This window comes from Sarcophilus harrisii, chromosome 1 (assembly GCF_902635505.1).
Source record: "Sarcophilus harrisii chromosome 1, mSarHar1.11, whole genome shotgun sequence".
Lineage (NCBI taxonomy): Eukaryota > Metazoa > Chordata > Mammalia > Dasyuromorphia > Dasyuridae > Sarcophilus > Sarcophilus harrisii.
Window position 1 is genome coordinate 174,850,019 of NC_045426.1, and position 15,911 is coordinate 174,865,929.

A 15,911-nucleotide genomic window follows, 5' to 3' on the forward strand; every position below is an offset into this window, starting at 1 on the left:
TTATAATATAAAAGTTGAAACACCCTTGGAAGAGGTATTATCTTTCTTCTACTTTTTCTCTCACATTGTATTGCAGTTATAAGAAAATAATTTTTCTTGTTCAAACAGAATTCATGCAGCACTAAATTGTATTTCCATTTTTTTTCTGTCCAAGAACCCCAAAATCTAAGACACAGTAAGTTCAAAGAGCTGTTTCCTAGAGTTCTGGCCAAATAATGCCTCTAGAGTCAAGAGTTATGTGGCAATTATACTTTCCCACAAGATTTTTCAGGTTTCTCCATGGGCTACATTAAGTTCCAGGATTTTTCTTCTATAATGCAAGTCAATCTGATGAATACTTATTAAATGGCTGCTGTATGCAGAAGATTACTTCTGAGACTTCCTTCTATTTAAAGACCTGAGAGTGTTAAACATCTATGCTAGATAGAAATTAAAATTAGGTAATGAAGCCAAAGACAGACTTTCTCAGCGGACTAAGTGTGTTGGCTTCAGCCAAATATTACTTGTTTTGATTTTTCATGGATTCAATTAGTTTCATTTTCAAATGCTTAATTTGCATGTTTCTTTTAGAAAGTTCTATTATTTGTGGTAATTTAATTCATTTAAAATTGCTTAAGTTTTTGTAATTTATTATGTGTTAAATATGGTGGTAAGTCTTGCCTTTGCTCTTATGATTATTATTCTCTAGTCAGGGATATCAAACATAGATACAGTCTGAATACAAAACAGATCATAAGTAATGGTAACCAACATGTATATGGCACATTTAAAAGCTTATAGAGTATTTTCCTCATTTCAACCTTACAACAATTTTGTCAGGTCAAGGGAGTTGGACTTGCAGGTTTAGTGAACTCCCTATGTGAAATTTCCCTCTAGTGATACAGATCTAGCAACTTATCAGTAACTTGTAAAACAGCGTCCTTTCCAAGATATTTGTGGGTAGATTTCAGGAATGGGGAAACAAAATGACATTTTTTATTTTCATTATCTTTAACTTGTATTCCACATTTCCTTCAATTATGAATGCAAGCAGTAAATATTATTTTGAGAAGGGGTCCAGAAGTTACACCAGATTTCCAAAAGGTCCATGGCATTCATGTGCTTCCAGCGTGCGCCTCCTCCCCTCTCCCCCCACACACAGTGAATTGCCCCACAATTAAAGATTAGTCTGGAGGCAATGAGAAGTTATAATTTGATTGATGAATCAGAAGCAGGGAAGCCATACTATCTCTTTCTGAGATAGATACTACCAATATTATTCTATTTCAAAAGTGAATTAGCTGAAGGACTGAGAAATTGATTTGGCAAAGAAATCAAGAACATAAAAATGCCACTGATTTTCATGATTTATGCTATCATAAAATCAACAAGTATTTATTGACTTATAAGAGGTCTATTGGCTCTTTTTATTCTTCGGTGTGTCCTTAACTGGACTCAGGCTTACATGGCTAAGCTTCTTAAATTTTAAAGCATGTCTACTTTACATCTATGTCTGCCTCTCTCTCCCCAACCTCCATTCTTCTCTGCCTATATCTCAAAAGAGACTCCAAAGATAATGAAATGGAAGAAGTGAAATTTGAATTGGAAATAAAGAATTTGGAAATAATTGAAATAGGAAAGTATAGAATTTAGATGATTGAATAGGAGAAAGGATATTCTGAGAGAGGGTGAAAACATGAAAAAAGCCAAGAGATGAGATTAAGCATGACTTGCAGATCCAAATGGGTGGAATATGATCTCCATAGTATGATTCAATAGCTACAAAATTGTTCTTATTCTCCAATATTAATTTCTGAAATTATACTGTTAGAGATTCATTTCACTGATTTTACAAAAGTTGTAATTTAAAATTAAAATATATCAAATAAGGAAGTACACAATGTGCTATTGTTGTGCATTCACACCTTAGGATGATTTAGTTTAAAAGATGCTTTCCTCCTCCAGATAGCTGGGAGTAGTGGTTGGAGAGATGGGATGTTATAATGATAGAGAATAAGAAGGTACACTTTTGAAATATTCTGTTTTCCCAGGAAGACAGTACTATTTAGGCAGCCTGCATGGGGAAAGGAACTTTATTCATAGCGCAGCAAATGATAGGCCTGAGGTCAGAGAGAAGAACAGAAAAGAAAAGAAACAGAGAGTGTGATAAAGACAAACTGCCCTCTTAAGAACTTAGCTTAGAATCTGATTTTTCTTGTGCAGCAAGATAACTGTATAAATATGTACACATATATTGCATTTAACATGTACTTTAGCATATTTAATATGTATTCGTCTACTTGACATCTGGGGGAGGGGGTAGGGGAAAAGAGGAAAAAAAAGTTGGAACAGAAGGTTTTGCAAAGATCAATGATGAAAAATTACCCATGCATATGCCTTGTAAATAAAAAAAGCTATAATAAAAAAAAAGAAAAAAAGAACTTATCTTAGAGTAAGCTCTGATGGCATGGCAGAAGAATGGTTGGGGAGCAAAAATAAATACCAACTTGATTAGAAGGAATATTATATCTGGGATATCCTGATAACTAAGGTTATAATTGAATAAGATCATAACTGATAGTTGTCCTCTGTGATGGTCACTTTAAAGTCCATGGATCAAGAATTAATCCATAAGATAAATGAAAAAGTTCTTACTGTTGAAAATTTACCAACAGATAGAGGAAAGACGCCATGACAAAATGAGGATATAATCATAATGGAAGATATTTATATGGTTTCTAAGCACTTTACATACATTATCCCCTTTAATCTATACAACAATCCCATGAAATAAGTAGAAGTATTATTGTCCCCATTCGATAGAAGAGGCAATTGAGGCTCAGAGAGGTTAAGTGATTTGTCTATAATCACACAAGTAATAAATGTAAGAACCAGGTTTTTCTGAACAATCCAAATATATGAGCTTTATTCTTGGCTCTGCCTCTGACTAGTTCTGTGAATGTTGTTCTTTGTCTTGGCTTCTTTATTTGCAAAATGGCATCAGTGTCTAGTCTATCTCATAAGGATTTAGTGGGGTCAAAATAAGATCACAGATGGAAGACTTTGATCCTTTTTGTTTTCCTCAATGCTTTAAATATATTGAGCACTTAATAAATATCTGTTGAATTGACAGATTGATGCTTTCTTAGAGCTTCTCTTTGCATACTGTGACAGAGTGATTTTATATCCCTTATCTCATTTGATCCTTACAACAACCCTGGGAAGGAGGCAATCCAGCATTGTAGATGCAGAACTGCTCTGGTAATCCTGAATCTGGTCATAGGTAGGTATATGCTGCTGAGAAGCTACTGTTCTGTGTTAAAATGAAATTTCTTGACAGGAAATCTCTATGTTAATGAAACCACTAATCCAGTAACCTCCTTCTCCCTTTCCCTTCCCCCCCTCCACTAAAATATCTTCAGTTAGGTGGGACATTCCTTGAGAATAAAGACTGAACTCTTTTAAAATTTTTATTCCTACTTCAGTGACTTATATATAGCAAATAGCTCAATAAACAAGCTTTTATTAAATGTTGTTATGTAACAAACACCATGCTAGATGTTGGGATTAGAGACAAAAATGAAGAAATCTAAAAAAAGTTTGTTGAATTGAAACAAGAGAGATATGATGTATGATCCAATATCCCATATCTTGGGAAGTAGTAGGTCTTTGTCAGGAATCCAAATCTCTTGACTCCAAGCTCTTCCCATTATGCTATGCTGTAGGCCTAATCATGTGTTTCTGTTTTTTTGGTTTTGTTTTGTTTTGTTTTTTGTTTTCCCAAGTTTACAGCTAAAGTACCTTGAAGAAACCTTCTACTTCTATATCCTGTGGTCTTCTTATCTACTGACTGATCAAGAATTACCCATTACACATTAGAAATTACTTATTTTCCCCCTAGAAGTAAGAATTAAATCCTTTAATTTTTCAGTTATATTTAAGATATGAGTATATGTTATATGGATATATACCCATATACAATACATATGTGTGCATTTATTGAGAAAGAGAGACAATGGGAAGGGAAGGGAAGAATGGGAAAAAAGAATAGGAAAAGAGAAGAGAAAGAGAGGACATAGAGAAAGCATTAACTTCAAAACCCTAGATTCAAGTTCATCCTTTGACAGATACATTCTTTGTGATCCAGGGCAAATCACTTAATGTTTTAGTACTTTAGGAAATTGTCTACAACTATGCATGGCAGAGAATGTGATCCATTGGTAGAGAGAGTGTCTACAATTATGCACTGGTAGAAGGAGTTTCCTCACCTTGTAACTTTCTATATTAATGTAGTCAGAAATCCAGTCTTTAGCTCTATACATACAAACATTTGTTGCTGATCTTATTTGATATGTGAGTACCAGCTGCTACCCTGGGGGACCCAACAGACTAGCCCCAGCTGGACAATGCTACTTTTTTTCTTTTTCTTCCTTCTCTTTCTCCTCTTCCTCCTCCTTCTCCTTTCTCTTTCTTCTGTCCACATAGGGAATCACATCCTTACATATGGACAGACCTCTGTCCAATGCAATATAATTTTGATCACTTATATTTTTCAAGATATCTTGGGGCTTAGGTGCTATTTTTTTCTTCCCTATTTATTTATTCTTTATTTTTTTAAAAAATTGGGACACATAACTCTTTTGTCTCATGTAGTTTTCATTTATGATTTCTTGAAATATAGTTCTAGAAAACTAAACTGATAAAAGCCCATCAGGATTCAAATGGAGCTATTGATTATATCTTTAAATCCAAGCCACCCTGGCTCTCACTGTTTGGCCAATAATAGGTCTCAATCTGACCCTCACTTGCTCATTGTTTGGGTTTTGATAGCTCAGAGTGAGTGTAAATATCAAGTGTTTCTGTTCTGGCCAAGAACTCTAAGGGTCTTCCCTCTGCAAATTGATTCTTTTGTGAAGGCAAAGTAAAATTTTTTACTTCAATTCTTACCTGAGCTGGAGCTACTGAATGGATGTTGCCTCAGACAAACTGGGACCTGGGAAAGAACTTAGCTTAAAAAGGCCAAAGATTCCCATATACATCACTGGACCCTCACATGTAGGGTTTATCTATGTCTTATCACTGAACTCTGGTAACAGTGATTCTGGAGAAGAGAGTGAGGTTAGTGACTTTGCACAGCTGAGCCTCATTTAAATCCAATTCACTAGCAGGTCAAGACATCACCATTTTGCTATATAACTGATCATCCTGAGAACCAAAAGATAAAGAGCAACAATTATGTTGTCTAGCCATCTTAGTCAGGTCTAGCCCCCATTTGGGGTTTTCTTGCCAAAGATACTGAAATGGTGTCCCATTTTCTTCTCCAGATCATTTTACTTTTGAGAAAACTCGGAAAAACAAGTTTAAGTGGCTTGCTTATGGTTACAGAGCTAAGTGAGTGAGATGTATTTTGAACTCAGCTCTTCCTGACTCCAGAGCTACCCCCCCCCCCCACATAAATACACACAGAGATTTATATAATTTTGGCACAATTTTTTAGTGAGATTGATAGTTTGTCACCTTAACATGTGAGCCTTCACACACATCACCCACAAAATAAACGCTTTTTTATGTATGCAAAGTTAGTCTGACACCTGCTATTTTCATAGCAGAGTTCTTCTCTGGCTTACAATATCATTCTTGTTTCAGAATAGGTGATAATAACATCGTCTTGGAGAGAGAACATACCAAAGAGAAAATCCTCAATAGGTTTTTAAGAGCCAAATGAATTTATAAATCAAATAAATGTTTTGCACTAAGAGTGAAATCATTTATCAGTCAATGCTTTGTAAGTGCTTCATACAGCCAACAATCTGTCTTAGTAAGACAGATGTGAAATGGACTATCCTAGCTTGGCAGGACAAGCATCAAATTGCCCACCTAAGTCAAGAAACCAAAAAAACTCTCCAAAACAATAAAAAACCCTGAATTGACCCCCCTAAAAACAACATCCAGAAACTGGGCTTTAATCAACTATCAGTCTACTATCTATAAAACATCCATCTCAAAAGTAAATTCAACATTTAGAAAGTAATGATGCTGTTCATTCTGAAGGGTTGTATGTGAGGCTTGGACTTGCTTTTACTTAGAAAATGTTTTTACCTGAGGCTTCAAATCTCTTTTACAATCTTCAGTTGTGATAAGGAGGGCAGGGCAGGATGCTAAGTGATTTTTATATGAGATAATGGGAACACCTGAATTATAATTCATAATCATAAATCACTGAAATATCTTAAATCTGCATTATTCAATATTATGATGTGCTTTAAAACAAGATCAAAAGTGAGATTTCCTTCCATACTCAAATCAAATGACAAGAGTAGTATTAAAAAATTAATTCTTTATCCAAATATTCATTGAGAAATAAAGCTCTAATCAAGTCAAAAATGTAAAATGATATTAATTTATACCATTAACATAGTGAAAAACAATACTGTATTTATAAACAAAGGACATGAGTTTGAATCCTGAGTTTCTTGAGTAAACTATCTACCTTTTCTGAGGTACCTGGGACAAGGGGCATAAGGTGTCAGACTTGATATCAGGAAGATCTGATTTCAAATCTTACCTTAGACACATTGGCTAACAGGATCCTGAACAACTCATTAAATCTTTTGTTCCTCAGTGTCTCCATTTGTCAAAATGGAATAATAAAAGCATCTACCTCAATAGTGGGGTTTTCAAAATCAAATGAGATAACACATATAAAGTATTTTGCAAACATACAAAAAAAGAACACACAGAAATTATTATTATTGATTATCCAATAAGGAAGTCAGTGTTCTCCTAAGTAAATGAGGGAATAAGATTGGATGTTAAAGTTGGTTCTATCTAGGGAAAGTGCAAAAAACTCCAGGCTGAGAGTCTTAAAACCTTTTACTTCTGACTTTGCCACTAAGGAGCTACAGAAATTTCTAGCAAGTTCTCTTTGCTAGTTATCTGTAAAATGAGGGGGTTGGACAAGACGACTAGCTCTAAAAGAACTATAAAAGACACCTGATATGTATAAAGAATTATTGCATATTAGAAAGAATAGGGCTTAGACCTGTGATTTCATTTCATGTGTATAGGGAACTCTGAAGTGAGGAAATTCCCTCTACAAATTCAGCTTCATACCTTGTCTGAAATTTAAAATCTTGAGAGTAACCTGGGGCACTAAGAGATTTTTTTACGCAGAATTACATAACTAGACGGTGTCAGGAATATAACTGGAACTCGGGTCTTCATGGCTTTGAGGATGACTCTCTATATATTAGACCTGATGGATGAATATAAAGGCAAAAGAACACTGTCTTTGTCTATAAGGAGCATTAAGTACAAGTGATGAGAGTCCCCTAAAACAACTTGGGAACACTTAACAAGCAAATGGCTCACAAAAGGGCCAATATACTAACAGTATGATTGGGAGGCTGCAGAGCCAGGAGTGATCCTAGCTCTGGGATCTTACTGAAGGGATGTTGCAGGAGCATTTTGAGCCTGTTGAAGAAGCTGTTAGCACTGGTTTGGAGATAAGAAAAAAGAAGAGGAGCCAAAAGAATGAAAGTAAGGACTGAAATGTTTCAGGTAGAATGGGAAAGCAGTCTACAGAATAGCAGAAGTGGAGGTTCTGAATGAGAGACTATTGTGTTGATCAATTATATCTGATTCTATGTGATCCCATTTGGGATTTTCTTGGCAAAGACAATAGAATGACTTGCCATTTCCTGCTCCAGCTCATTTTGCAGATGAGGAAACTGAGGTCAACAAGGTTAAGGGATTTGCCCAGAGTCACACAATTGGTCAGTGTCTAAGGACAGATTTAAACTCCTGATTCCAGGCCCAAAACTCTGTTCACTGTGCAATTTAGCTGCCCTAGCTGACTAGGTGTTTTAAGGTTTGAAAAACCTTGCAAATATTATCTTATTTGGTTCTCAAAACCCTAGGAGGTAGGTATTATTATTATTATTATTATTACTTCCATTTTACAGATGAAGAAATTGAGTCTGAGAGAGATTAAATGCCTTGCCCACTTATTCTAGTTCAAGTCCACCTAACTTTTTATTGGGACTATGGTAATATTCTCCTAATTAGTCTCCCTATCTCTAGTCTCTTCCTTCTTAAATTCATCCTTTCACTTCTATCAAACTGCTATTCATAGACCACAAGTCCCCTTCTCGGGATCCTTCCGAACACCTGAACTTGGATAGTTGTGATGTTTGTAGAAATAAGTTAGTATCAGAGGTAGGATTAAAATTCAAGGCGCTGTGCAACCTAACTAGGATACACTGAAGAAAATGGAAATGAGAGCCAGTTGATTGAGGGCTTTGAGTGTTAAAGATATATCCTAATGTCTTGTTGTGGTCCTCATGTGAATCTATGTTCTCAAAAGCTTAACCAGTTGACTACAAGTTCTGGCAGTTTCTACCAAGCTAGAAGCCCTAAGGGCAGCCAGAACTTTATCCTTCAGGAGCACCTAAAGGGACAACCATAAAAAAAGATCTTCAACAATAATTGAAAGCCATAATGATCTTAAGAAAAATGTAAATTTAGAGTCTGTATCTTATATAAGAAGACACAGAAGTACATGAAGCACTTTGGAAAATCTTTCTAATATAAGAAAAGTTTTGATGTTTAAAAGAATAAACTTTCAGGTGTCTGGGAGGATTAATTTTTTGGGTTCCAAGTAATCATTGTCAATATTTATTTAGTTTATCATAATAATGTTTTCAAAAAAATGCTGTTCTAATGTATCATCTAATGTATTCATCATGAGCATGATGAAGAACAAAAAAGGTCCATCAAACATAAAGAACAGGTAATTATTTAGTTATAGTGTTCAAGATGTAAACTTCCTTGATGAAGGTGGTGGTGATGGGGATATTAATGATAATAATAATGAACACTTTCAAATACTACTTAATTGTTCCAATAAGATATTCAAAATGGCAAAAGCTATACCTTAGATGTAAAGCACAAGTTCTGGAGAAGTCAATCATATTTAAGAAGTTTTAAAACAGGCATAGAGACTGCATCCACTGTTTAGGACTACACTAGTGAAATAAGGAAAGGCACATTACTAGTAGTCCATAATTTCTTTCCTTTTCAGTAAAATCTACTTTATCTTGTTCATTTAAAAATAATATTCTGAAAAAAGTCTATAATTCTCACCAAACTTTCCAAAGTGTTTAAGGTTAAGATTTTCTGTTTTTCATTCTGAATGTTAGAGAGGAAGCCATGGAAGAGTGGATATATAGCCTCAGAATCAGGAATATTTGCATTCCAGTTTTGCTTCTGCCCCATATTGGCTGTATGACCCTATCCAAATCACTAAACCTCTCAGTGCTACTGGGTGTTCTTTAAGATTAAAACATGCATTGGTAAAAGATCTTCCTCACCAGGATCTCTATACTAATGGAATCACATGTCTAGTCTCTAATCTTTTCTCTTTATTCTAAATGTAATGAGGAACTCACTAACATCCTTAGAAGCACTTGTGGTGTGTTTTGTTTGATATATATTTTGTGAACTTTCTTTTGTGGAATGGAGGGTCTTGTCCTCTACTTTGGAACATTGTAAGTATTCTATGACTATTTTCTCTCACTGAATGGTAAAGAAGAGCAGTTAATCTAGAAGCAAATATCTGTACAAAAGGTCCTGATAAGTCTACTTAAGTTTAGAGAGATTGATTGGAGCTAGATTGTAAAAAAATTTAAATGCTAAACAGAGGTGTTTGTATTTTATCCTAAAGGTGACAGGGAGCTACTAAAGGATGTTGAGAAGGGTAGCTATAGTTAGACCTGTGGTCTATGAAGAAAAGTTTGGCAGGAGTGAAAGGATAGATTTAAGAAGGAAAAGACTAGAGATAGGGAGACCAAATAGGAGAGTATGATCTTAGTTTAGGTGAAAAGTTAGGAGGGCCTGAACTAGGACAATTGTGTTGTTTATAGAAAGAACGGGGCAATATGAAAGCTACTGAAGAATAGATAAGACTTGGCAACTGATTGGAGATGAAAAGGTGAAAATAGAGAATTGAAGGTAACTTTTAAACTATAAACATAGGTGAGTGAAAGAATAGTAGTCTTAAAAGAAATAGGGAAGTTAGAAAGAGGGGTAAGATGTATAGAAACAGATAATGAATTCTATTTTAGATATGTTGATTATCTTGAATATATTTTGTTTGTACAAAATTGTTTGCATGTTATCTCCTCCATTAGACAGGGACTTCCTTGAGAGCAGGAGATTTTTTTTTTTCTTGCATTCCTTTGTTTAGCAGAATGCCTGGCACGTAACAGTGCTTACTAATTAGTTGCTGACTTGATTTCACTAGACTTGAGTTAACTGTAAAATAGGTAGAGATGCCATGTGAGCAGTTAGAGATGAGGACCTGGAGTTCAGGAGAGAGATGGGGTTTATAGATCTGGAGTCATCTTAAAAAAATGATAATTTAATTCATGGGAGCTGAGAGTATAGAGAGAGAAGAGGGAAGAGTCCAAAATAGAACTCAGGAATATATCATTTATGAGGGACACTCTATAGATGATCCAACAATGGAGACTGAGAATAACTGTTTGGATAGATATGGAGAGAAGCATTACAGAACAGAGTCAGGAAGACCAAGGGGTCAGAAGATATCAGAAGGAAGGACATGGTCAACAAGAATCAGATACTGCAGAGAGATCCTTAGTCTCCTCTTCTCTACACAAACTTTTTTTTTCTTCCTGCTTCATTTTCTCTTCTCTTTTCTCTCTTATTTCTTCTCATGCATGCCTCTTTTGTCCTGTTTCTCCTCCCCATCTCCCTCCACTCTTATTTTTTTTTCACTGTTAATTCTTCTTAAAAATTGTTTTTCTTATCAGGATTCTTATCCATCTTTTCTGCCTTATTATACATTTGTGGTCTAGCCTTTCTTGCAAATTATTTCACAAGTATTTTTAAAAGAAAATAGAGCAATCACACCTGTTTTAATAACATGTTAAATAGCTTTTTTTTTTTCTTGCTAGAAAGTGATAGCAACTGGTCTTTTAGGAATATGATACAATGTTTGGAATAAATCCTTTATTCCCTCAATGCATTCTTTGAAGTTTGCTCAAGCTATTTATTGGCCAGCAAGTTTAGGTCTTTTTTCTCTGGATTAATTTATAATGCTGATGGTAATCTTGCTCCTTTAAGCTAACTTTACAATACTGTTACATATCACTCTTTGAAAACTGAAAAAAAAGTCAATAAACTTCTAAATCAAAGCACTACTTTTATTCTGTTTATTGTTCATAAATTAAAAGCTGTGATATACAAACATTATAAACTTATAAAAACCTTTAACTTTTTTTTCTAATTTCTTCTTAAAAGAGATGAACTTTTCAGTCAATAATCCATCTTTCTCCTTGGTTGGACTTCTATTTATTACAATTTTTATAGTATGGATTAGTGGATAGGGATAAATATCCAGGATTAAAATAAATGACCTATTTCTTATACAAGTTTTTTTTTGGGGGGGCTGATCATCCACTTTACAAGCAGATGGTAGCCAGTATATATGCCATTAGAAGAATAGTGGGGTGCCTAATTCTTGTCATATTGAAACAGCCATAGATTTGGATCAAATGATAATGGCCAGTAGGACATTTCTCTTCTGACATAATTGGAATGAATGGGTCATTCTTACATTAAGACAAATTTTCTCCTTATTCTTTTCTCCTTTATTTCTCTTCCTTTCCCTCCCTTCCCTCCTCTCTTCCTCCTTTCCTCCCTCTCTTCCTCCCTCATTCCCTCCCTCCTTCTCTTTCTTCCTTCTTCTTTCCTTCCTTCCTCCCTCCCTCCTTCTCTCCCTCCTCCCTCCCTTCCCTCTCTCCTCCCTTCCTTCTTTCTCTCCTCCCTCCCTTCCTTCCCTCTCTCCCTTCCTCTTTTCCTTCCTTCTCTCCCTATCCCACCCAGGCTAAAAGTGTCATAGTCCCTTTGCTGGTACATATTGAAAATTTAACCTGCTCTACTTTTCTGACCTTAGCTATTCACCTCTTCTCAGGCATCCTGGTGACCCTCCATTCCTAGAGGTTCACCTTAATTAATTATATATATATATATATACAACTCCTTATTGATATCATGCAGGCATCTGAGTATGACAGCTGATAAAAGAATTCTATGGCTTCCAATTTCATGGCTATAGTAGTGATGGTAACAGTAGCTTAGGAATAGTTTTTGTACTCCAGACTTCACTGTGCTCTGTTCATGAATGAGTCAGGGAGAAATAATTGGGGAAACACAGCACTTTTAGAGGGCTAATTCTGAAAATCTACCTTCATCCAAATAGATGGAAATGCTGCATTGCTGCATTCAATAAATATGTGTTAATAATGAAGACAATATTGCTTTTAATTAACCCAAACTTTCCATAAGTCAAAAGTCCATATTTTTATCACCAAGCATTCTTATGGTAATGCTGAATGGCTGGGAGTAATGAAATAGCATTGTTTCTAAAGAACTGAAGTTGAGGATCACCAAAGAGTAATGGGAAGGCTTGTGGTAGGCAAGTTGCAATATGTTACTAATAATGAATCATGCAGGAAAAGTAGAAAGAAGGATGTCATTAGAGAAATGAATAATAGGGGGAAAAAATGAGGCCAGTTATATATGGAGAACAAGGGACAATCAATAGTCTTCTGTTATCTCTGAAATGTCAAGAGAATTTGAGGAAGACTCCCTTTGTCCCCCATTTCCTCCCAGGATAGTGGGTGAACACCCTATGGCAAATTTATGGTGAGGGTCAATGGACAAGATTTGCATTGAGTAAGCAGGAATGGATGGATTGTAGTCTGCATCACCTGCAAGGAATACTTATTTTTTTTTTTTTTTTAAGTTCTTGACTTTAAGGTTTTATATTTATTTGGGGTCATTAAGAAGGCATACAAATGCACAAATCAATCAACCAAACTATAAGCACTTATTAATTCTACAGTGTGCTCTGAATCACATGAGACCCTGTGGATATAATGACAAAAAAGAAACAAAGCCCACTCTTGAGGAGTTTAAATACTTTTTTTTTTTTTTTTCAGGTACAAAGAGAAAGCATTTATTTAATCCCTGCAGGGAGAGGCCCAGACACACTAGAGAGCCATCCCAATTCCTACCATGCTCCTGGAACCTGGCCAGCTTCCATCTTGTCCAGGGTTTAAAAGCAAAAGATTCCATCCTTCTCACTGGATAGATTAAAAGGACATGACTATCCTTGACCAATAGTCACCAATGCCGACTGCCTCCCACAGATCAAGTCATTAAGGAATACTTATCAAAATGCATTAAAAAAACCTTTCAGCATCATGGAGAAGCCATTACAAATCTGTCTGTCCAGCTCAGCACAGGGCCATTCTTTATGTGAATGTATTTTGTTAGCATGGCAAAACAAAACAAAAACAAAACAAAAATAATGACTGTTGAGGTCCTAATTCCAACTTCATCACTTCTGCTTGTGTGCCCTTGAGCAAATAACAAACTCAGAGCCCCAGATTTCTATCTATTAAAGAGGGATAATACTGTGTTTCCTACATTACAGGGGTATCCTGAGGGTCACATGATAAAATGTATGTAAGTAGTCTTTAAATGAAATATGTTCTATGTATGGAAACTATTGTTATTATTAACCAAATATTATGAATAACTGCTTGAACCACAGAAGCTTAAAATGCAGAGGCCAGCTAATACAAAAAGCGAATCACTATGCATTCTTATCAAATAGAAAAGTAGCATTAATTTTTACCATGGCATTGAAAAAATTCACTAAAGCAAAATTTTTTCTTGAACAATTCTTAAAATATGACTATGTATGCAAATGAACAACTCTTCTATTTCTCAGGCTAACCTATGATTTCTTTGTAGCCCATATGCTAAATGCTTACATAGCATATTGGCAGTATATGAACAACCAAATTATATACTTCTTGTTGCTAAGGAAACTTGTGATAGGAAAGTTAATAAATCCACATGCCTGGGATAATTTAGTCTAAAACAATTCATTACTGTCAACTTTTCTTTGTTCTTGGCCTCAATTCATTTCCTTTTCAAAAAGAGATATTTAAAGGTTGTTCTACAAAATATTCTTTCTTTTAAAATGAATGATGAATGTGTTTCCCATATAGAACTTCACATGAGAGATATTTACTTTCAGAGATTAGCTCTGATCTGACTCCATAGACTAGGATCTTAACAGTATCTATAACAAAGGCCTGTACTCAATAACAATAAAATTAGGCTTAAAATATTTTTTCCAGAATGCATAAAATGAAGTGACTGCTTGTCATTATCTGTAATAATAAATGTTTCATGAAGACTGACAGGGAAAGTGGCAGGCTATTAATGGCTCTATAAAGGTCGACAGGATTTCTTCCCAAGTGACTTTCAATTTAAGTCAAGCTTAAAACTCATGCATGTTAAAGAGCTTGGTACATTTACAGACTCGATTTTCAACAACACAGTGAGACAGCTACAATTTGTCTCAAACAACAAGAGAGAGGGCAGGAAAAAGGATGAAGAGCCCCTTCCTAGGACTTTTAGATTGTTTTTGGATTGTTTCAGAAATGTGGAAAAATACCAATCCAAAACAGGATAAAGGCAAATAAAATAAAACTACTCTTTCCAAATTTATTGATTTCATCCAGTAAAAAATGATATCTGGGAGGCTAGAAGATGGGAGAGTAGCCATTTGATTAATGCCCTGAAATTTAGACATGCAAAAATGTCTTATAGCTGCCTTCATCATTTTTGAAGTGTGAATAGCTTCCTTTTCTAAAGATTTTTTTTCCAGATTTAGCTTATAAGCATACATATGAAAAATCATATAAATCCTCAGTGCTATTTTATATTAAATATACAATTAAAACTTTTTTTTTAGCATGAACATTTTTGAAGAGTGATTTTTCTGTACACACAACCCAGAAAACTAACCACACTATTATTAAATTAAATAATTTCAATCGTTCAAGCTTAAGTTAATAAAATGTTGTTTTAATGATAAGTTCATCTAAAAAAATCATGACAATTATGATAAATTTCTATTTTTTATCATCTAATGCTCAAACATGACATTATCATTGATTATAATCATACAAATGGCAAAAACATCCTCAAAAGCAGCTTCTGGTGTCATCAAGGTACTGACACTAAGCTAATTCAATCAGATAAAGCAAAATTTAATCTGAATCACCATGCAAGCAATTCTAAGTTAGCTTACCAGAATCAGGCAACTCACACAGATTCCAACCAGTGAATAGTTTCTGTAAAAGGATAGAAAGAATATACATCTATCCCCAGCTCTGGATTCTGACTGAACACTGCAGAACAAAGTGCTATTGCCAGTAGTTTGCGAAGTTATTTAATTGTGCCAAGTTAAGATTGAAAGTAAAAATAACTCCAATTAGAATAATGGTTCACAACAGCAGAAACTTCCCCTTTCTTTTCTCTGCCTAATGTTGTCTCAAAATTCTTTTGGCTGTCACTTTTAAGATATTTTCCAAGATCCCAAATCAGGTTTACTATTGGTCCATCTACTATTTCAAAATATGATCTCATGCAGGATTCGGCTCATTGGCTTACAAATAACAATACTTGTTGCCAGCCATTAAGGCTGGGTATACGTAGTCCCCAAAGTACCAAAAGTGAAGATAAAATGTTGTCATGGAGAAAGCATGGCTTTGAAATAAAAGGACCTGTATTCTAATCCTAGCTGTGTAATTTACCAACTGTGTTGATCTGGGAAGCTCAAAACATCTCAGATCTTTAATTTCTTCCCTTAAGGAGAAAGAGGTTGGAATATGGGATATTCAAAGTCCCTTCCATTTCATAAATATGTGATTCCTATGGCTCTGTGCTCTAAAAAAACACTTTTAAATAGATTTCACATTTTATGCAATCTATATATTATTTGAAATCCTTTGTATTTAAATCACTTGGTAATTTTTAATAATTGT

At 34.8% G+C, this 15,911-nt stretch overlaps 1 protein-coding gene across 2 annotated transcripts in view; it reads right to left on the minus strand.

Moving 5' to 3' along the window:
* HAPLN1 (hyaluronan and proteoglycan link protein 1) overlaps positions 1–15,911 on the minus strand; it is a 98,340-nt gene that overhangs the window by 39,009 nt on the left and 43,420 nt on the right. The window contains exon 1 of one of the 2 annotated variants that reach the window (XM_031967228.1): positions 15,176–15,481. The exons of the other annotated variant lie outside the window; for it this stretch is intronic. Within the exon in view, the coding sequence (XP_031823088.1) occupies positions 15,176–15,245 (70 nt within the window). The 5' untranslated portion in view covers positions 15,246–15,481. Of the gene's footprint in view, positions 1–15,175; positions 15,482–15,911 lie in introns of those variants that run through there. 2 annotated transcript variants of the gene reach the window in all.